Here is a 23,211-nt window from a genome sequence, read left to right as displayed (position 1 = left end):
AATACTCCACATCCTTTTTTCAGTCCTATGTGGGTCCCTGTATGGTCTGGTCTCTGAAGTCTTTCATCAGTTCTCTATATAACTCACAAAACCACTTAGTATTGTATACAGAAATGAAAAACATCTCCTGTAGACATATGAATTTTTGTTGCATTATTTAGAAGGAAAAAAAAATCTCTGCAGCCAGGCATGGTACCATGTGTCTGTAAACCAGCTACTCCTAGTTACTTGGAAGGCTGATAAGAGAATTGCTTGAGTCCAGAAGTGGAGACAAACCTGAGCAACATAATAAGATCCCATCTCAAAACCAAAGGAACCACACACACACACAAAATAAATAAATAAAATAAATAAAAATTAAAAGCTAAAAAAGAAAAAAGCATCTCAATAAGGGTTTAATTTTCACAATTACCAATCTTAGTAACTGACTTAACCCTATCCTAACACAACCACTTCAAACTATATCCTGGCTACAAGGCACATTATTTTTGTTCCTTCAAAATACTAAGCTTATTTCTACTTGGAGGAATGCACTTAACCCAGATCTTCACATGCCTAACTTGAAAATTCTGGTTTTAGCTCAAATATCACCTCAAAAGGCTTTCTTTTACTTTCAAATCTATAGTGGTAGCCTCATAACTATACTCGTTAAGTACACACCAGATATTAGCTAGCATATTACTCTATTTTTTCATGGCCTTATTACTAACATTATCTTGATCCTTTTTGTTCTGTTGTTTCCCCTTTTGCAAAATAAGCTCCATTACAACAAAGACAGTTTATATCCCACACTCTGTACCTGGCACACAGTTATCATACAATGGATATTTTTTAAATGACTTGAATGTTAAAATTATTATTAATACAAAAAACATTTGTTTTACCGTAGTTATATATAATTGAAGCCCATAAGCCAATGTTATTTCAAATTCTAAGAGCTATTACACAGAGTCATATCCCTAGCCCTTTTTATTTTTTTGAAACATTTTTTTGGCTAAATTGCTTAGGGGCTCACTATGTTGCTATCGCTACCTTTGAACTTGATCTTCCTGCCTCAGTCTTTTCAGTCGATTGGATTACAGGCATGTGCCACTGCACCTGGCTAAAGGTGTATGTTCTTAAACTAAAACTGACTATAGGTATCAAAATGTAGTGAGTCTACATTGTGAATTTTCTTAAAATATGAAGTTTATAGTAACTAACTTTTTGCAAAAATCATATTATTTTTTCCCTTTCATGGGTTTTTAAAATTGGGTATCTACCACTCAAAGAATAATGACAGTATTAGAAATAGGAGAGTTAAGGCAGATTAGGTTAGCAGGTAGGTGACAAGATATGCATGTGGTCACACAGTTTCAGATTCTGGCATTCCTTAACATCTTGCCAAGAAGTTCACATTCCTCATAAAATTGATATTATAATTGAGAACAAGTATATTATGACTAAAGATTCCACTAAAAAATCAGATATGCTAAAGGGAGTATTTCTTCTTCATTTTTACAGCTGTTAACTAGAATGGTTTGGAACACAGAAGCAAAGAGACTAGTCATTATGTTATAGTTCTGCAGCCAAAAAGATCAGAAAGAGTAAAAACAATGAAGAAAAGAAGGGGACACAACAAACCTATCAAATATACTTTGACAATGCTTTTAGTACAGGCAAATGTTCAATATGGAATAATTTCTTGTCAACTTTAGGTTTTGTTGTTTCTAAAAAGTTGGCAAACCCAGCAGCTGGCAATGTAAAAAAAAAAACAAAACCTCATAGAAAACAGAGGTTAAAGGCCTCTGTTTAACCCTTCTGGAAGAGGATCTCTGAGAATATGATAGATATGGATTTTCTTATCAGAAAAGTGTGCATAAAAGTGTTGCAGAATTTCAAAATTGTTTTTTAAAAGACTTCCCAACATAAGTATAAACAGTGGCATCTATTTAAAGAAAAAAAATCAGACTCACCAGCACTGAGTTACCTTCATCAATAGTTATACAATTTTTAGTTTCTAGAAAATCCTGACTATACTCGTTTTTCAAGTTTTTGACCTAGCCACTATATCATATAAAAATTAATACTATCTCCATTGGGGGGGGGGAACCCACCAAGGGATCATACTAATTAGTAATTAGGCAAAATGCTATATAACCATCTAGTTCTTTTTCAAACTGCTCTGGTATTTAAGGACTTTTCTATCAAAAAGGTAAAATAATCTGGTCCATTTCTTAAATATCTCAAGAAATTAGGAATAGGTGACAGGAAGTGAGTTTAAAAGAACTAGGATTAATATTTAGTTTTAAGAAATAAATCACATTTAAGAAAATTTTGGTTTATAAATTTAACTTTATTCTACCTCTAATCATGGTTGGAACAGGACTACTCTACCAATACTTAATTACATGTCTTTTGTGAATTCTCAGAAAAAAAAAATCAAGAAGCTCCATAAAGAAAAACATCAAATATGAGATTCTGTAATAAAGTAAATATTTTTCTTGAAAATGCAACCATAAAATATAGATATCAAGCTATGAATAAATTATATTCTCAAATACTTTTCAACCTCAGAACTAATAAGCCTGGGCATTCTGCATATAAGTACACATTTCTAACTAAGAAAGGCAAACTTGGTACCCAACTTCACAGAGCTGACAATACCTGATAATCCTGTAGTAGGAACAAACAAGCAAATACAATCAAGCAAAGAAAAGAACACATGAGGTACTAAGGACACACGACTCACTCATTCTTTCTCATTTAAAAGAATCTGAAGTATAATTTACATGCATTAAAATAAACAGACCTTACATATTGATTTAATGAGTTGACAACTGTATACATAACATCACTCTCATCACCTGAAAACATCAACCCAGAAAGTCTCCACATACACCTTACCTTTCCAGTCACTTCCCTTTTTCAAACACTGACTTTTTTCACATATTAATATTTGTTCATATATCTATTTTGTTCATTTGCAGTTTTTTTTTCATGTAAATGAAGTCCAAATTCTACTTTTTATATGTGAATCTGGCTTCTTTTACTCAACATGTTTTTGAGGTTTATTCCTTTATAATAGTCCCTTTTACTATTACTATAATCCATAGTTTTACTGAAGGGTTTTTGAGTTGTTTTCAGTTAACATAATAATTAATAGGAGGCTATACATTCTTACAAAATATGAATGAATATTCTTGTAAAGTCTTTTTAAGGACATATATTTTCATTAGGGGTGGGGTGTGTGTGAATACTTTGTGGCCAATTCCATTCCTAGGTTATGGAGTAGGCATGTATTTACAAAAATATTAAATCATTTTCCAAAATAAATACTATTTACACTCCCATCACAAATGTATAGGAATTCCAATTCCATCATATCAGATTTTATTTATCCTTATATATTTTGTTTATCCTTATATATTACACTGGGTGTTGAAGATACTAGTAAGCAGGGTAGACCAGTCCACAGAAAGCTTACCATATGGAAGGCTTCTACAACTGAAATTTAACTTAAATCTAGATAAATTATTGAGCAAAAAAGGCAGGGAAAGAGCAGATACAAGGGCTAAAGAATGCACATGAATCATTATTTTCATGTTACTACTATAAAGCTCTAGCAAGTTTTTGTGATTGCAGGAATATGCTTTAAAAGGGGAAAAAGTGGTTAGCTCTTTGTTACTGTAACACCTAAGATAATCAGCTTATAAAGAGGAGGCTGATGGTTTCAGTCTGTGATTAGTGAGACCTATTGTTTTTAGGCCTCTGCTGAGGGGTTAAGGAGGAGCACATCATGGTGGTAACGTGTGGCATAGCAAACCTACTTACCTCATGGCACCAAAGCAAGAAAGAGAAAGGGGCAAAATCCCACCATTTCTCTCAAGGGCATGTGCCCAACAACTGGAAGACCTTCCACTAGGCCCCATCTCTCTTAAATTTCCATTATGTCTTAATAGCACTAAGACAGGGACTGAGTCTTTAACACATGGGCCTTTAGGGAACACTAAAATCCAAATTACAACACTCTGCCAGTGTGGGAGTGGGGGATAACTCACAATGCAAAATGCATTCAGCCCTTTCCCAAGGGTCCCTAAAGTCTTAACTGTTACAGCACTGCTTGAAGGTCCAAGTACAAAGTCTCAAGACCCAAGTCAATCTCAACTATTAGTATAGCTTCCCTTGGCAGATGGTCCATATTTCCGGCACCTCTACCTTCTTGGCCTCTCTCTCCATTGCAGCTTCAGCTTACCTTTCACAACTCCACACATCCTCCTGTCATGGACTACTTGCAAGGTACTCTGAATCTGCAACACAAGGCCTTTCCTCCTGGGCTTTCCTGGGAGATTAGTGGAATTCCTGTAAATTGCATTCTACATCCTGCAAAACAAGCATCACATGGATGCAGATGATATCAAGGTCTGGGCCTAATTTGGCCACAGCTACCTTGTTTTATATTTTGCCTTGTTGGCTTAGGCAGTGTAGGGTGGGAAGGGCTTTTGGGGACACCTTTCTTTAAAAAGGTGAATCAAAAGTTCCAGACCAACCTGGGTAACTTAGTGAGACTGGCTCAAAATAAAAAAGGGCTAGGGATGAAACTCAGTGGTAGAGCACTCCACTAAGTTCAAGACCCAGAAACATACACAGACTCAACCCTTCAGCCAGTGATAGCTATGGACTTGCAGGTTTCTGATTCCCTCCAGGCATCTTTCCTACAGTCGCTATGCAAATGTGGTTTCTGAACAGCTCTAATTTCTTTAGCAAGGGCACCCTCCTTGACTGCATCTTTACACATTCTTCTTTTTGGCCAAACTGCAAATTTTCCAAATCATTCTACTCTTCTCATCTGTACTCCTGATTCTTGCTATAAATCTGGCAAAAAAAAAAAAAAAAGCAGACAGAAATATCCAATCCATGCCACTGCCTGAATACTGGGTTGCCTTTGAAATTATATTCACCAGATAAACTAGTCAATCACCTTTAAACTCAGCCTCCCACAAAGTATCATGGAATGGACAAAATGTATCCAAATTCTGTGCCCTTGGTTTAACAAGGATAGCTTTTGTAGTTTCCAACACAGTCCTCCTTTCCATCTGAAACATCTTCAGTCTGGCCTTTACTGTCTGCATTTTTATCAGTCTCTTGTGCCCACATCAGAACCACTCTTAAGCTCTGCTTATTGCTTTCTGTATCCCACACCTAAACTTTTCCAAACTATTCCCATGAGCCAATTCCAAAGGCTTCTGAACCACAGTCAGTCAGTCACAACAATAACCCCACTTCTCAGTATCAATTTTCTAGGCATCCTTCAATCCAGTCAAATTGACAATCAAAATTAACCATCACAGAAAGCAATGTGGAAAGCATAAGTTTTTAAAAGTTGAATAAGTTCTGAAAACCCTATTATATGCCCTCTTTGTATCTCATGACTTTCACAGCATTTGTCATTCTTGTTGCAAGTCTGTTTTCCCTTCTGGATTAGAATTCATATCTATTTGGGTTCACACCATTGTAGCCACAGTACCTGGCACCTAAGAGGTACCTGATAAATATTTCTTGATAACATGAGATGGAGAGAAGTCAGGAAGTAACATTCAAAGACAGGAAGAAAGGTTTGTTAATTTACATAACAAATTACCACAAACTTAGTGGTTTAAAACAACATATCATAGTTTCATTGGTCCAGGCACAGTTTACTTAGATTGTCTGCTTAGGGTCCCATAAGGCTGTAATCAAGGTGTCAGCATGTTGGGTTATCATCTGGAGGCTAAGACTTCCAAGTCTACTTAGGTTACTGGCAGAATTGATTTCCCTAAGGGTATAGGACTGAGGGTCCAACAATCTCTTGACGACTTTGGCTGGAACATAACAGAAACTGTCAATAACTCCCTGCCAATATAGCTGCTTATTTTACAAAGTCTTATGAAAATAATGTCACATAATCATAGAAGCTGTATCCCAACACTCGGTCCACCTCTCTGTTTTTTTTGAGGGGGGCAGGTACCGAGTACTGGGGATTGACCTCATGGGCATTTAACAACTGAGTCACAACCCTTCCCCTTTTTTGTATTTTTATTTACAGACAGGGTCTCACTGAGTTGCTTGGTGTCTCACTTTTACTAAGGCTGGCTTTGTCTCAACCTCCTGGGCCACTGGGATCACAGGCGTGCTCTATTGCTCCCAGACTCCTCTCTATTCTTTAAAGGCTAATAATCAAACAGGCTCTTGTGGAAAATAATACGTCTTATAAAAAGAATTACATAGACACGCTTAAGAGTTTGTTTGTAAAGTGTAGCTAAGTTTTTACCCATGTAACTACTAAAATTTCCAGGTTTTCAAACTAGTAAGCGGGCAAACAACTAGAGATACCAAAAGAAATGACCAATTATGGATGTCAATATAGCAAAACAATCAGAAAATTAAAGAAGTATATCCAACAAAAGATATAATTCAATAAAAGAGTGAAAATCAAAGTGATAGAATATCAATGATTACCTCAAGGATTAAAGGTTTTTTCTTCCTTCTCCTTTACCCTGATATTAGACCTTCACGAGCTATACAAAGGTACCAGATCTTTTCACACAGCAAGTCCTACAAATTGAAAGACTTCATGTATACCCAAACTCAGCATTAACCAAGGTTAAGTACAAAGTTGCTAAGGCCAACAGCTAGAGTTGGCGTTTCAATCCACCTTTTATTATTCCTGCCATCTAGTGGCAGGATCAAAAATATAAGCAAGCCAAGCAAGCCAGCTATATTATTAAGTACACAGAGGGGGGAAATAACCTTCTTTACTAGGACTACTAAAACAATAGAAATCTAATCTCACCAAGGGATACACGTGAACACTGTCTAGGTAATAACATTAAACACACAGCCAATTTTAAAACTTAAAATATGGAAATTCACATGAGGATATGTTCAAGCCTAGTATCATTACAGAGATTCATGTAAATATTTAAACAACAGAAAAGCAATACAAATTTCAAGGAATTACTGATATGTGAAAAATAACTTTTCTAATTCTAAATCACTTTTACTAGGTCAACTCTAGGACGGAAAAGACCTACAAACACACAGATTGCCACTACCACACCATCATAAATGTACTCATTTATGTATAAGCAATTGTCTTAAGACTACTCTTAACCAACAGGACTCTTTACAAGCAGAGAGCATGCTGTACTTACCAGATAAACAAAGTAGTTGTTTCTCTATTTTTTTTTTTTTTTTAAAGAGAGAGGGAGAGAGGAGAGAGAGGGAGAGAGAGAGAGAGGGAGAGAGAGAATTTTTTTAATATTTATTTTTCAGTTCTCGGGGGACACAACATCGTTGTTGGTATGTGGTGCTGAGGATCGAACCCAGGCCGCACGCATGCCAGGCGAGCGCGCTACCGCTTGAGCCACATCCCCAGCCCCATTGTTTCTCTACTTTTGAGCAAAATAGGAAAGGTTGAAAATGTCTTATAGACTACTTAAAGCTACTCTGTATTTTCCCACTTAAAGTTAAACATATGTCAAATCAAAAAGACATCAGAACACACAGAATAAAACTTCTTCCCAGCAAATTTTATCCAAAAACAGAATTCTTTTAACTTCCTACTTTAACTGGCATTGACAACTACCAATTTTCATCAGTATCCGTTTGAAAAAAGGTTTGTTCTGCTTTATAAAAGATACTTAATAAACTAATCGGAAAATGGAACAAACAAGAAGTTGGCAACAAAAGAATTACACCAAAATAAGAGGCTGATATACCATTTTGATGCAACTAAAAATATCTGAAAAAATTCCAACTTAGATATAAAACAGCATATTTGATCAACTAAAACTATCCAATGATTATTCAGCTAAGTCCAGTACTGGCTAAAAGTTTAAAAATCTAGACAAAAGAGCCAGACATGTGTTTTTTTCTTTCTATATTACATAATATACAAAAAAATAATAATATTAAATGTATGTTATATCTGTCAGGCACACATTCAAATAGGGAAAAAATCAACAAACATTACATATAATTATGTTGTATTTACATTCATTTGTTGCTACATTATCTTTTTCAACATAATTATGCAGTATAATATACCATGTAAATAGGATTTCCAACTAATAATCAGATCACATTGTTATAGTTTGCATTATATTTTTATTATAATATGTATATTATGTTATATATTTGTATATACACATTATATGTAAATCAGGACACACATACTGTAAGATTTATAATTAATATGCATAATCTATAGTAATAATATCTTTTAAAATTATTATTTTTAGTTGTTGATGGACTTATTTATTTATTTATATGTGGCTCTGAGAATCAAACCTAGTGCCTCACACATTGGACTTATCTATTTATTTGTTTGTTTGTTTATATGTGGTGCTGAGAATCAAATCTAGTGCCTCACACATGCTAGGCAAGCACTCTTCCACTGAGGAACAGTCCTAGTCCTAGTAATAATATCTTGACATACAATTTACTATGATAAAATAATCAAAGTGGTTTGGCCAACTAATCAAAAGCAAAATGAGCAGTATTCTGTAGGGATTACTCTGGGTGGAAAGAACAAAAGATAACCCAAAATAAAGTGATCACTTGAAAAAAAAGTGAGGCATACACAGGCCTTCTCTGGACATTTTTGGTTTTCAAGATGTAAGGGAAGGAATACTTATAAGCTGAAAAACTACTGAATATTGAAGTGTCATAATAATCACCAAGACAAGTCAAGAGGGATGTTATAAATGAACAGATACTCTTTTGAAAAAAATGCTGATTACAATATGCATAACCTTCACATTCATAATGCAATAATTCAAACAAAAGAATAAAAAGATTTAAAATTTGCAAGGCTGTAAGTCCTAATTGTAGCTCTATGACTTTGGAAAAGTCACCTAACAACATAAGGCTTCAAATAAAGTAGCTAGATTGGTTTTTCTCAAGCTGAATTGCATGGATTACTGTTGTTTTAAATGTGTCCCGGAAATCCATGGGTTAAAAAATGAATCCTCAATGCAACAGTGTTAACAGGTGTGTTTAGTCCTGAAGGGTCTGCTCTCATGAATGGATTAATGTCATCATTAGGGAAGTAGATCGGTTATAAAACCAAGACCAATCGTGGTTGGATTGACCAATATGTGGGTGGATGTGCAAGATGTACATTTTGTCACACGTGTGCTCTCTTGCCCTTCTACCTTCCATCATAACAATGCAGCAAGAAGGCCTTCACCAGATACAGGTTGCTTGACCATGGACTTCCCTGTCTCCAGAGATGTAGGAAATAAATATCCTTTTCTTTTTAAATTACTCGTTCTCACTATTCTGTAATAGCAAAAAACAGATTTAGACAAATACCAATTTAAGTAAATAAAGCTAGTATGAAGATTCCTAAATTAAATACTAAATATTATACTGAAATTAACAGTTTATTGATGAGCATCTTAGCTCGTAATATGTAAATGCCTATTGAAAATCAATATAAAAGGATGTGGCAAGAAATTTTTTCCAAATTTAAATTTTGAACTGCAAGTTCTAGGATATGTGGTCTGCAGAGTACATTTTGGCAAACACTCTAAAAATAATTTTTTCTTATTTCTTGCATACATGACAATAGTGGAATTTTAAGTTTTCTTCTCACATGAAGTTTATTCCTTATTCCACAGAAACCAAAAGCTATCCAACTTAGCTAGTTTAAATCCCTTAGATATTGCTCCTTTTTCAAACAGAAAATATCAGCAAGAAAAAGAGTGAAAAAAGAAAATAACAAAAAGGAGCAAATCAATTTTGTCCTTTTTTAAAGGTGTTAGGGAGAGGTAATTAGAAATATTGAACTATATGAAAGCTTCAATATCCGTAACATTTTAAAAGAAACTACCAATTTCTATAAAATAATAACATTCATTATTCCACAGGGGTTAGCATGTTTATCTTAAAACCTGTTTGAGAATTACAGATATATTCATTAATGAGGGAAGAGGGGCTAAGAATTGAACCCAGGGCCTCACATGTGCTAATAAGACGGCACTGTACTGCTAAACTATACCTCTACCCCCAGTTTATTGAATTTTAAACAGATTTATTTCCCCCCCCCCCGTTTTGCAAAGACTGCTCAAAGTGGTGGAATGTCACTTTACATGTTTAGCCAAATTACTTGACATTGGTACTTTATCGGAGTAACATTATATGATATAATAATCAAAGTGGTTATTATAGCAAACACATTATACTTGGTTACTTCTTGAAGAGGGTAACTTAATTCTTTATGACCTAAAAATTAAAGAATCTGGGGCAGGAAAAATAAAAATGAATGAAAGCCTTGGTCATGCAATGGATAGAACCGCTGACAGAAAATATTCTTGCTCTGTATTCCACATGTCAAGAATCTTTCCAATGAGTAAAAATACTATTATCACTTCCACTTCTGCCTATGAATCCTAGATCCAAGAAATATGAAGTGACATAAAAATAAGTCATGCTGCCTGAAGCACTGCTTTACACTAGGCAAGCTATACTGAGGTGCCTTCATATACAGAATTGCAATAATTGAAAACTACAAACCAAATCTTCCTAATTTGAGGATTGGGAAAAGTGTCTACAAAGTTATTTATATCTCCTTGTATTTGTTCAGACATGAGAGAAAGCTGTTTCATTTTATTCAAAGCTCTGCATTTTGGAGATCAGAATTGTTCTGTGACATTTTCAGCTTTAAAGCAACGCAACAGTACTCAATGCATGCCTACATTTTTTTTTAAGTACAAAAGACAAACATTTAAATATGAAACCATGAATTTCTAGATTCTAAATAATACTGAAAAAATATTTAGGTCACAATACTTAAGAAACTTAATTCCCATGATAAAGTTTGGAAGTAGGGGCAGGCAAGAAAATCTCAAATCTGGTAAATACCATTCTACTCCTGACAATTTCAACATACTCTCAGATACAGCATTGATAGTAACCAGTCTATTTAAAACAAAAGGGAGTGAAGTTAGACAATCCCTAAAAAACAAATGCAGAATGTCTTCTCTGATATAAAGGGGGTGACTCAAAATGGGGTAAAGAAGAAGAGCATGAGAAGATTACCACTAAATAGGGAAGAGAGGTGGGAGGGAATGAGAGGGAGAAGGGGAATTGCACGGAAGATGGAAGACAACCCTCATCTTTATACAAAATACATGCATGATGATGTGAGGGGGAAAAAAATGTGTCACATTAGATTGGGTAGAGAGAAGTGATGGGAGGTGAAGGGAGGGGAAGGGGGGATAGGAAGGGCAGGAGAATAAAATAGACACTAGTATTGCTGTTAGGTATATATGTGTCTGTACAACCAATGTGATTCTGCAACCTGTACACTTGGAAAAATGAGAAAGTACACCCCATTTGATTCAAATGTATGATATGTCATGTGCAACTAACAAAAAAAATAGTACAAAAAAATAAAAAATAAAACAAAAGGGTAGGAAATGTTTTGGCAGATACTGACTAGCTAATCCAAATGAATAATTTAGAAGCAAAAAACTGAGGAAGAAGGATGTCAGAGAAGACTAGAAAAAACCTGGGGCTAAATGTAAGGGTTCCAGCTCCATCATTCTAGGCACATCATCTAGAATCAGCTATCCTTAATCTTCACAATTTAATGTAGTTAAGTGTACACATTTGACTTTATATGCAAACTTTACTTTAAAAATACTTTAATTTAAAAAAAGATATGTTATTACTTATATCCAACATTGCTTAAATTATACAAATTCTTTCTAAATATAATGATTTTTATTTTACTTCAAAAGGAAAACTTTTTGTATAAAGGCTATTTATACAGGATACTATTATTTTAATAATTAAAATAAACTATCTTAAATGGGAGATCTGCCTTTTAATAGTGACTGACTCATTTAATAACCTTTAAAAATATCTTTATTTTAAAAGATTTTAGTTGTTCCTCACACTCATTTTTCTACAAGACTAGCCTTTACACAGTTTTAAGATCTATTTCATCTACCTCACATAGTTTCATTATCTTGTTCCATCTTTAAATGCCAGATAGCTGTGTAGCATAATAAAATAAAAATAAAAGCCTTCTTTCACTCTGATTTAGAGTAAAAATGATTTGGGGATTGAAACTAAATGTCCACAAAGTTATTAAATATTGAAAACTAAGAACATATAACATGTTTCAAGTATCAATGCATTCAACAAATACTACCCAATAGATTTTTTTAAAGAAAGCACACTGATAAAGATTTTTTCCCCCCAAATCAGATATTATTGCTAAGTAAAAACATCTTGCAAGATCAGTATAGTCCATTTTTAGGACTCACAGGATAATACTGCTATTATTATATGAAATTATACTATAATTAAAGAGCTGACCTGTTATTTTTCTAGAGTTCAATTCATACTAAAAGAGATAAAGACCCTTGGTTTATTAACATAAAAGATCTACTATATTCAATGTTTCCAGTAATTAGACATAGACAAAGCTATTTCCATTGCAAAGACACTTTAATGGAGACAAGAAACTTATTTCATTTCTAAAGAGTGTTTTTATTTAGCATTCTTTAACCTCAAGTTAAAGTTTAAATGAGACCAGTCAGAGCTAGATGGCTTCCTAAAGTATCGCTGTATTTGCATATTAATTGCCTATAACTACTATCAATGTATACAATAAATTCAATTCTTGTTATTCCTAAAATGTCAGTTTACAAATTTAATTTTTATTGGTATCTCCTTCCATTTACCATCTCAAAAATTAACAATGAAATTATCATAATTCATATGGTTTGTGTGATATTAACTCATCCTTATTGTCTAATTCAGTGTTCCCTAACTAGTTAGTGAAAACATGAGATAGAACTCATGTTATTTGTATTTTGAGGAAATACTCATGAAACTAAAATCTTCCACAAAGATTTTCCTAACCCATCCATCTAGCTATTCACCTCCCAACAGCTAATGGCAATAAATGACACATAAACCGTTTCTTCTGTAAACACTATTGTCTCCTTTCTTCCTCAACTTTCTTCTTCTATAAGATTAAAACAATTTTATTGAAAGTGGGATTACAAAAAAAAGAGCAAAACTATAATGTTTACTGTACATGATTTACTGCCATAGCAGTCAAATTCACACAAAAGATTCACTACCTAGTACCATGATGACCAAATCAATCATTCATATACATATATATATATGAATGATTATTAAAGAGAAAAGGTCTGTTCTTGGTATTTAATGAGCACTCATTAAGTTCCTAATACTGTGTAAGATACTACAGGAAGATTAGAAATTACTTTCTTGCTTTAAAGAATCATTTGTCTATAATAGGAGTTGCAATAAGTTATAGCAACAGTAACAATAAATTATTATTATTCACTACAAGGGAAAGTGAGCATCAAAATTCAAATCACCATAACAGTATCTTAAACAATTCAGGCAAACAAATAACCAAGTCATTTAAATGACTTGGTCTCCTTGAGTGCTTTTACTTTACAGGTGTTAAAAGTCTTCCAAAGAACTCCAGTCTATTCAATTAAATTAATAAGTAAAATTTAACCAAAGTAATTCTGTTTTATACTGGGATTAATAACCCCTGTACCTAATTACCTCCTCATATAAGGCCAATAAGCTATTATCAAATTGATAGTCCTCAAAGAACAATGCTTACCATGTTTCTTAAGAGTTAATTTATTTCAGAAAAGTATATCCACTTGAGGAATTCATATAAGAGAAATACTAGGGGTGTTAAAAATAGCTTAAATCATTAAGTTGGACCATTATCCAACCTAATACAAGGCATTTATATTATATCACAGTATGTACTACAGGAGATTTTGTGGTGAAGGGACATATATCTTTTTTTTTTTTTTTTTTTTTTTTTTTGCAGTGCTTAGGAGTAAACCCAGGGCTTCATACATTCTAGGCAAGTACTCCACCACTAAAATTACATCCCCAGTCTGTTGTACATCTTCCTTATGATACTTGGTTTAAATTTTAAGTTTGAATTCTATAGAAACCCTGGCTGACTACATTGAGAGTTTGAAGAAAGGCAGTCCTAGATTAAAACTTTTCTTCAGTTAACAATGAATTAACTATGATAAAAGCTCATTATTTGTTAAAAAAATAAACAATCCACAAGTAGCAAGGGTTGTATTTATGCACAATAGAAAAATACCATCAAATTTGATCTAAATGATTGACCAATAAATAGAAATGCATTAGAAAGCTTTCATATTTGTTTCATTGAAGAACTGCTAATTAAAAGAAAACCTTGTAGGAATCAGGTTTCCAATGTCCTAAAACATTTGCTAACACACAAAAAAATTCTTATATCCCACCAGATTTCAAGTTTCTACATAGACACCAATGATAGCCTTTTATTGTTCTTTGAATTAAATTTTTTATCCTTTGAGGACAGTTTTTGAAGGAATCTTCATAATATCATACCTTTTACTAAATCAATAAAGGAAATGAAATGGAGAAGAATAAAATTGGTAGCCATGAAATAGCATAAGGAAGCAACATGGAAAACAAGAGAAACACAAGATAATATTTGCGATTCCGTATCAACATAAACAAATATCACACACACAAAACAGGATCAACAATCCTCTACAAAAATACCAGCACATCAAGTAGCTTGTGTTCTTTGGGTTCTCCTAAATTCCTTCAGTTCAGATTCCTTTCCAGTATTCAGTTTCCTTATTTCAAAAATTACCGACCAACTACTCTCAATTTTAATACACACATATACTTCAATATAAGCAACAGCTGATAAAAGCCATAGTTTTTTTGTTTTTGAGATGAGCTCTTCCAATGTTGTCCAGGCTGATCTTGAACTCATAGGTTCAAGTGAATGTGTTACTGCAGCCTCCTGAGTAGCTAGGACTACAAGTATGAGCTGCCATGTCCATTAAAAACCATAGCTTTAAAACTAGCAATTGTGCATTCATATTATCATTTGTCTCTTGAAAGAATATTCTCCACCTTCCCTTGCATTCTTAGTGTCTATTGAAAGACTGACCAACTCTGGTCAGGTAGCACCTTAAAAATAGTTGTCAAGGTTATCTAGGGACAAAGTTGTCTCCATCTTAAGAGTTAAGCTTTGATAAATTTTTTAATCTTAAGAAGAGGTATAGTCTTTCCCTTTCCTTTCTTATAAGCACTTCCTGCTATAAAAGAGCAGCCAATCTCCTGAGGTGGATAAAATGCTTAGTCAAATTATTAGCCACATATTCTCAACTACTCTTTGACCAAAAACAATGGTGGGCAAAAAGAATGAAACACCAAAGCCACATTTATCTAAAGTCTAAAAGTAGGCAAAACTAAACTATGTTATTTAGCAATACACAAAGTTTCATCACTTATGAGAAAAAAAAGGATTTATTAATCACTATAAAAGTTGGCAGGTGGGGGATTGGGAAGGCATATATCAGGGCCACTGAGTAGCAATGATCTTGATCTGGGTAAAGGTCACTTGGGGTTCATTTCTACTATATATTAGATTTATACTTTTTCAACATGTGTAATAGTTCCACATTAAAAAAAATGTTTTAAAGACTGAAATCACCTTTTTATCTATAATAAAAGGTTTTGCAGAACACATTTCTTTGTTCGTTTATATAAACATTTAAGACTTATTTTCAAAGACTATAAGAATGCTGCCATACTCATTATTTTTACTGTTGATTGCTCAAGTAAGATGGTGTAATAATTTAACAAGTCAGTTTCTAGTCATGATCTTTTCCTCCAATTTCATTTGGTTAATTGGTTTGATGTTCTTAAGGAAAATCTGGCCAGCAACAAACAACTGGGTATATGGTTTTTCCTATCACCAATTCCAAATTAGTAAATTTCACACAAAAGTTCCATTTGTTCCCACATCTAAACTTGAATTGTCAACATTTCCAATACTGTCAATGCAAAGTGAATGGTAACAGAAAGTAACCTCCCTTCATCTGCTCAAGTAACAATTTTCAAATAACCTCTCAAAAACACTCTAATGCAGAAGGCCAAAGAAAATGAAAAAACAATCTAGCCAAGCTACAACAGTATTAAATCTTCAGTATTTCATCCCTCTGTTCTTCAGCTTCTTTTCCAGAAAGCAAAAAGGGAGGTGGCTAACAAATACTCCAAAAAACCCATTAAGATATTGAATTCTGAGTCTTCTCTGAAAGTTCAATTATTTGCTTCATAATCCCTTTGGCTAGCTAGACTGGCTTAATACCTCCAATCTCATTACTATGAACTTTCACAGACAAAATAAATCTAAACAAAAACAACATTCAACTGGATTCAATCATCTATTCCTATAATCCAGCTACTCCCTTAAAAGTCCTGTTTCTGAAAATTTCCTGATCATTCCAGTTAAATAACTTGAAATATCATTAACTCTCCTTTCTCCCCTATATTAAAACAATCAAAATAATTAACCATCATTCGACTAGTGAGCTTAGTTAGCTAGCGGAAAGACTGGGCATTTTGATAGGCCAGTATGTTAAGAATTAAATTAGAGAAACTGATTGAAAAACATAAATTAAATGGAGGACATTTTCATTTAAGCCTGCCTTGGAGGCAAAGAGTACAGTAAAAAAGAACATACACTTTGGAGTCAGGCAGACCTGTTCTTTTCATTCCTTGTGGAGAATACTGAACTAAAATATATTTTGTCTATGGAAATAAAAGCTGCCCCCCCATCTCCTCAATTCTAAGATTCAAATTGTAAAACACTATAAAAACTTTGATCTACCATTCAGAACATATAGTTAAGTTATCCTACAACACCCAGTTCCACAGAAAGAAAAAAATGGTTATAGGTGATATGGTCAATTTAATTAGTGTAACAATCATAATCCTTCAGATTTATTTATCTACAAACAGCAAACTTGGACAACATAAAAGGCATTCATACAATTTATGCACAAGTTGTATTCCAAAATATGTTTATGTCTTTCATTTGACAATATGAAAACATTTTTCCTAAGGCATAAAATTCTAATAGTGGCTAGGCATTTCCAGTACCAAGCCTATAAATGCCAATTAACCTACATTTATCTAAAATATGGGAATCTCTGGAGCAACTGTTCCTACCTGTCCCAACACTTATCTCCACCTAAGACCACCTCCCCAGCTCCTCCTACATTGCCATTTCCATCAATATTTGAATCCTTGGAAATTATTCATGGTCAGAGAAGTATGGTAAGGTGAAGACACTTCTCAGAAAAGTGATTTTAAAACCAAAAATTACCCATCAGATTCAAATAAAGCAGAGGGGTGAAGACAAAATAGTAAGTTAATCATTTATATTCTTTCTCCTTTCAGTAACACAAATTTGTTTCACACAGTACATTTGCAGGTCCTGGACTATATATATTGAACTTCAAGTTACTAACCAAAACCTGGATGGATGACAGTAGGGATAGAAACAATATTTATACACGTGGTATGTTTAAGTGTTTCAGAAAACAGATGCTATCCAGAAATAAGAGATTTTTATCATGGAGTTGAGGAACAAGGATAACATTCCTCATATCAAAGTAAACAATGCATGACCAGTCTTTAAGCAGTATTTAAAAGCAGCAATGAACAGAATAAAACAAAGTAAAATATTAACTGAAGAATCTAGGTGGTGTGTATCTTTCCATTTTCCTGTATGTCTGAAAATTTTCATAATACAATCATTTGGCAATAAATAAGTCTGTTTGTTGAATTGTGGTGGTTTTGTAATTCAAGTTAACAGCAGTCTTATGGAGCCCTAAAATCATTGTTTTCAAAGTAAACAAACTGAAAAAAACTTGATTTGGTCATTCAGAAATATTAACCTTTCCAATCTTTCTTTGAGAGTATATGTGTACTAATGAATACTAAGATATTATAATAGAGAAATTTTAACATTTTCCTATACACTCAATGCTTTTTGAGAATATAAAAACTGGAGATCAGGCTGCTAAGTTATCCCCATATTCATAAAAACTAGGTCAGAGCCAGTAACAGAAATTCTTACTTTTGAGTTTCTAATGCTTATTCTACAACCAATGTTGTCCTTGTATACTACTCATGGCAATAAGGAGCTTGCAGTCCTACTCAAGTTAGCCCTCAAGATATAAAAACCCTAAAAAAAGGTTTGAAGGTCTTTGATGATAGATCCTAACTACCCCAGGACCTATTATATGCCTCATGAAATCCATGATTACTACTTATGAAAGTAACATTATTGAAAGCGGAAGGTCCAATCTCAACATCTATTTCAACAACTCAAGGCACCTTCCCTTCTCCCCACTATTCATACTTGCAATTTTGTTCTCAGAAGCTCAAGGCCTGAAAATATTTTAAATTACAACGAAATCAGTGACAATATACCTGTTTTGAAGTGCAGCTGGACTGCTGTTGCTAATGATCCCACAGTCAAAATTACTTTTTAAGATTTGGGGGCGTTTTTCTAAAACTTGTTTTGTTACCCATTTTGTCTTCTTCAGAAATGAGGTCAATAGCATCTTATTGTCATCTGCAAAGTGAAGAAAAACATGGAGACCTCAAAGTACAGGAAGTAGTCCCCAATTTACAAACAACTTACGTTCCAAGGCTTATCACTTCTTTGAAAACACGTTTGTACCAATTAACCTATTTCTACATAGTTTCTATGGAAACTTTCCATTCCAACTTTTGACTCTTAACTAAAACTTTGAGCCCTGTAAAAGGCATCTACTGCCTTTTTAATTATTACAGACAAAAAGCTAAGGTTCAGAGAATTCTCTTTCTCTCTGGAGAACCCACTATATAACCTGTAAAGTTAAAGAACAGGGTAGCTTCCCTGACACAGGGAGTTTTTACATTGCTTCTGTGGAAAAAGCTACCACAGTTTAACAAGATAACTACTGTGGGAAAGGATCTAGGTATTTAATGTCCAAGCATGAAAAGTTACAATAAAAATATGCAGAAACTAAACCTGAATTGTCAACAATAAAAAACAATTTGCTCTAGATAAAAAGAAGATAGGTGCTATTTAAATTAGTTCATCAACCAAATTTATGGCACCTGAAGACAACATAATCTCAAACTGATTCCTCATGACCAACTGAGAAGGAAGCAAAATTATTGAAGAGGGGAGGAAATTGTAACCAAAAATGTTGCCAAGTTCTAGAAAAAGGCAATGTACTTTAATTCAATAAGTATGCATTATTTAAGATTTATAAAATAACTTGGGTGACAAAGTTAAGAAACAAGTATAACTGTGTCAACAAGTCACTTTTGGTAGCTAACTCTAGAGTTTCCCAAAATTTAAGTACTACTGTAAAATTTATAGAAACAACTTGCAGAGAATAAGTTCACTAAAGACTTCAGAAATGAAACCAGACTTGGAAAAAGGGGTTGAGAAAGATGTGGGCAGGCCAAAATAAATTGGTTTACATATATATTCTCAAAGGAACATTTAAATATTATGAAAGGTTCATGCCATTGCTATATGACAAGCAACTCCAAGCTAGTAATATAACACTAGAGTGGTTATTAGAGTGGTTAGACTGAAGACCTGTTAAAATGTTGGGGTTATTAGTAGTTTTAGAGAAAAGCTGCTTTAAAATCCAAACAGGTAATCTATGCAATCCCCTCTTTGCATTTTTTTCCCCAACAAGAATGATGACAAAAATGAGACAAAAGAAAGAATAACATGCCTATTTGAGATCTTCAAAAGATATGAAAAGAAAAATCAAAGTGGGCAGACAAGGGTTTTAGGTTTTTTTTTTTTTTTTTAAATCGGAAACCTGGTTCTCTCATTAAGACACCTGAATTAGCCATTATAGGTGAGTCATACTGACAAATTTTCATTCACAAAAAGTATAGACAATTCAATTACTACATATATTGGTTTACTACTAATAAGAATGATCTAACATTATAAGCATAAACATTTCATCAAGAATATAATAAACATGAATATTAAAATTCTCTTAATAAGCAGAATACCTAAATTAAGCAGGTCTTTAAGACTGAAAAGATGTACGTACTTTTTGATTAGTGGATATGAACTAAAATTCAAATGATACAGACTTACTAAAAGATGAATAAGAAAATACATAGAAAAATACAAGCAATACAGGTTTTTATGTTAATGAAAAAGGATTATGCCTTTAAAACATTCTTGAAACAGGAGAAAGACGGCATTATTCCTTTTTTTTAAAGCAGTATTTAAGCACTTTGTAAAGTAATCTAATAAGGCTATCCATGATTACATAATTCAATTTTAGTAGTAAACTTTGGCTGATGGTATAGATTTCTAATCTTCCTGCAAAATAAGGAAAAAAAATGATAAAAAACATCTCATCATTCAGTTGTGAAATTTGTCTGCAAAACAATTTCAGCTTCAGAGTTCCTCTTAAATAGTTCTCAGGCTTCCTTGTAAAAATGTTACTTTGAAAATATTTAAAAATTACTCTCTGGAAATACTAGTTACAACTTTTGTTAGCCAACATGTTTGATCAACCATGCACTTCTGCTTAAATCTGAAAAGACATAACTTTCTCTTTTCAAATTGTTCAGTAAATACCAGAAGTTTTCATTTTCTGGTTCTAATTTCATTTTATCTAATTTGCTTAAGTGTTTCAAAGCTAAGACTACCGAAGTATGCTGTGTCTAGTGAGTGAGGTTTTGCGGACATTCTTAGGCTCATAATTAATCCACACCAAAATATTCCTTCTGTGATTTCAAATAACAAAAAGGTTGTAAAAAAAAGAAAACTAGAGTTAAAAAAAAAATAAAACCTCTAAAATGGGATTAAAAATGTCTCACAGAATGACAAAATAATTAACTGTTTATCTACATTGAATTCTCCATGAGTGGGCCCCTCTAATAGTTAATATATGTTGTAGTATGAATTTCTCTCTTCATAAAAGCAGAACCCATATCCAATCTTAATATAAGTTAGCCCCCAGAAGACTTAATCTATATTTAGTGATTCAACAAGATTATCTATGTATTTCAAATGATAAAACATTCTAAGGTTTAATAAGGTCTAATTAAAAAGATTAAATCAAGGCTGATAGGGCAACAAGATGAATTAAATTAGCTTAAAAGAAGTCTCAGGTGGAAAAACTTAACTCAGGTTGGCAAATTGGGAAAAAAGTTAAAGCAATCTTCCTGCCTAGATAACACTATCTAATTTAGTACACTGGTCTGTGAGTTAAGATTCGAGTAATTTCCTAAAACACTGGGGTAGTCCCTTACACTAAGAGCAACTTCAACACTATAATCTAGGGCTCCTATTCTGTGGTACTATTTGTTCTCTTATCCAACAAACCTTCCTGCAGACACCGATAAAGGAACTAATGCAATGCTTTCGGAAACTGTGCATAACAAACTGAAGGTGACAGTTTGGCTAACAGAATAACGATCTTGCTCTAAAAAGCAACCCGAGATGATTGTGGAACAGTGAGGTGCTGAGCGCACTTAATAGGGCCTTGAAAAAAGGCCACTCCTGAAAATACTTAATGCTGAATAAATGAGAGTCGCTGGCTTTCAGATCACTTTCAGGGATATTATTTCCTTTTCTACAACACTCCATTCTCCTTTTCCCTTCTCGTATGAGAGCAAAAAAGAAAAAGAAAGGAGAAAAGCATAAAACTGCAAGGCTGAGCAGACGGGGTTCTGGCACATCTAGACTCACCTCCAGCGTTAACAGGGCAACCCCGGGCCGATCCCATCCCAACTAGCAAAAAACGCGCCCTCAAAAAAATGAAAGAGCACGAGAGCCCCGGGCGGGGAGCGCTAGGAGACAGCCCCGAGTCCGCGGAGGAGACCCACTGACTCCCGGCGCAGCGGGTCGGAACTCTGCGCCCACCCTCGCGGCTTTGGTCGCACTGGCCCTGCCGAGGGTCAGGCTTCCGCTTCGGGACCCCGACGCCCCGCCTTGGGCTGCTCGGGGTAAACTTCGCCCGCAGCTCCGGGACCGACGCCCGCCGCGGCCGGGACGCGAGAGGGGCCAAGACCCAGAGAGTCGCGGCAGGCAGAGGCGCCGTCCCGCGTCCCCCGGCCGCGGGCGGGGGAGGGGCAGCGGAGTACTTACCACGGGTCGAACTCGTGGATGATGCTCTCGAAGCGGATGACCGCGAAGAGCCGCGAGCTGAAGCCGGCAAGCCAGGCCAGGAAGAGGATGGTGAAGGAGAGCAACGACTGCCAGCCGGCCGGCTGCGACAACCCCCCGGACAGCCCCGCGGGGGCCGATTTCGGCGGCGCCGCGCCGCCCGCCGCCTTGGACGCGCTCTGGGCCCCGGGCCCGTGGTGGCCCTGCCGGCTGTTCCCCAGGGCCATGAGACCGCTCCAAGGGGACGAGTTGAGCGACGACTTGTGCTTGCTCTCCGGGGCCGAGGGCTCCGCCATGTTGTGCCCCGGCGGCGGGTCTTGCTCTCCTCCGCGGCCGCGGCCGCCGCCGCCTGGTGCGAGGGGTGCTGGGCGGGGACCCGGAGGAGGAGGAGGAGGGAGAAGAGGAGGAGGAGGAGGAAGAAAAGGGAGGAGGAGGGAAGAGCTCAGTGAGCTCCCGCCCTCAGCGCCGCGAGGCCGGGGGACGGGGGGGTGGAGGCGGCGGCGGGGAGTCTCCGCCTCAGCAGCGGCCGCGACCGCCGCTCTCTCAACCCAGATGGCCCCTGCGCCCCACTAGCCATCCGTATCCCCAGTGCAGATGCGGCGGCGGCAAAAGCAGACGGGACGAGGGTGCCAGAGAAGAAGGAGCAGACGCAGGCGGCACCACAGCTCGGAGAAGCAATGACATTCTCTCTCACACCCGCCGCCCGCCCAGCGGAGAAGAGCAGGAGGAGGAGCCCCCCGAGTCCAGGCGGAGCTCAGGCAACCTCTGGCTCCGCCCCCGACCCAACAGGAACTGGCCCTTCCGCCTGTCACAAAGCGACAGGTCCGTTAGGGGGCGGGCCCAGAACCGTGGCACCCACCAATAGGGGTGAGTGCTGAGGCGGGGTTTGGCCCAACGGTCCTCCTCCTCCCCCTCCTCTCCCCCTCGCGGCCTCGCGCCCATTCGCCCCAAGCAGCAGAGCTGCGCGGCTACGGCTTCATTGTCAGTTGAAAGACGCGGTTTCGTGCGCGTGTGCGGTCTACGAGGAAAGGCGCTAGGCGGCTCTGCTCGCTTCACAGAGCTAAGCCTGGCCTACGCATCGGGAGGTGGTCAAGCACAGCCGAGCAGTCCCCGCCAAGGCCGGTTAAAGGGAAACAAGAGCGCTGACCGATAGGGCGCTC

The 23,211-nt window shown here is 35.9% G+C and overlaps 1 protein-coding gene across 1 annotated transcript in view; it reads right to left on the bottom strand.

The window, feature by feature from the left end:
* Positions 1–22,793, bottom strand: part of Stt3b (STT3 oligosaccharyltransferase complex catalytic subunit B) — an 87,791-nt gene extending 64,998 nt beyond the window's left edge. Inside the window, exon 1 of the mRNA XM_026405771.2 lies at positions 22,034–22,793. Within this exon, the coding sequence (XP_026261556.1) occupies positions 22,034–22,347 (314 nt within the window). The 5' untranslated portion in view covers positions 22,348–22,793. The remainder of the gene's footprint in view (positions 1–22,033) is intronic.
* Between the last annotated feature and the right edge of the window lie 418 nt (positions 22,794–23,211).

Source organism: Urocitellus parryii, chromosome 3 (genome assembly GCF_045843805.1).
Source record: "Urocitellus parryii isolate mUroPar1 chromosome 3, mUroPar1.hap1, whole genome shotgun sequence".
NCBI classification, from domain to species: Eukaryota; Metazoa; Chordata; class Mammalia; order Rodentia; family Sciuridae; genus Urocitellus; species Urocitellus parryii.
This window is presented reverse-complemented; position numbering and strand designations above follow the sequence as displayed.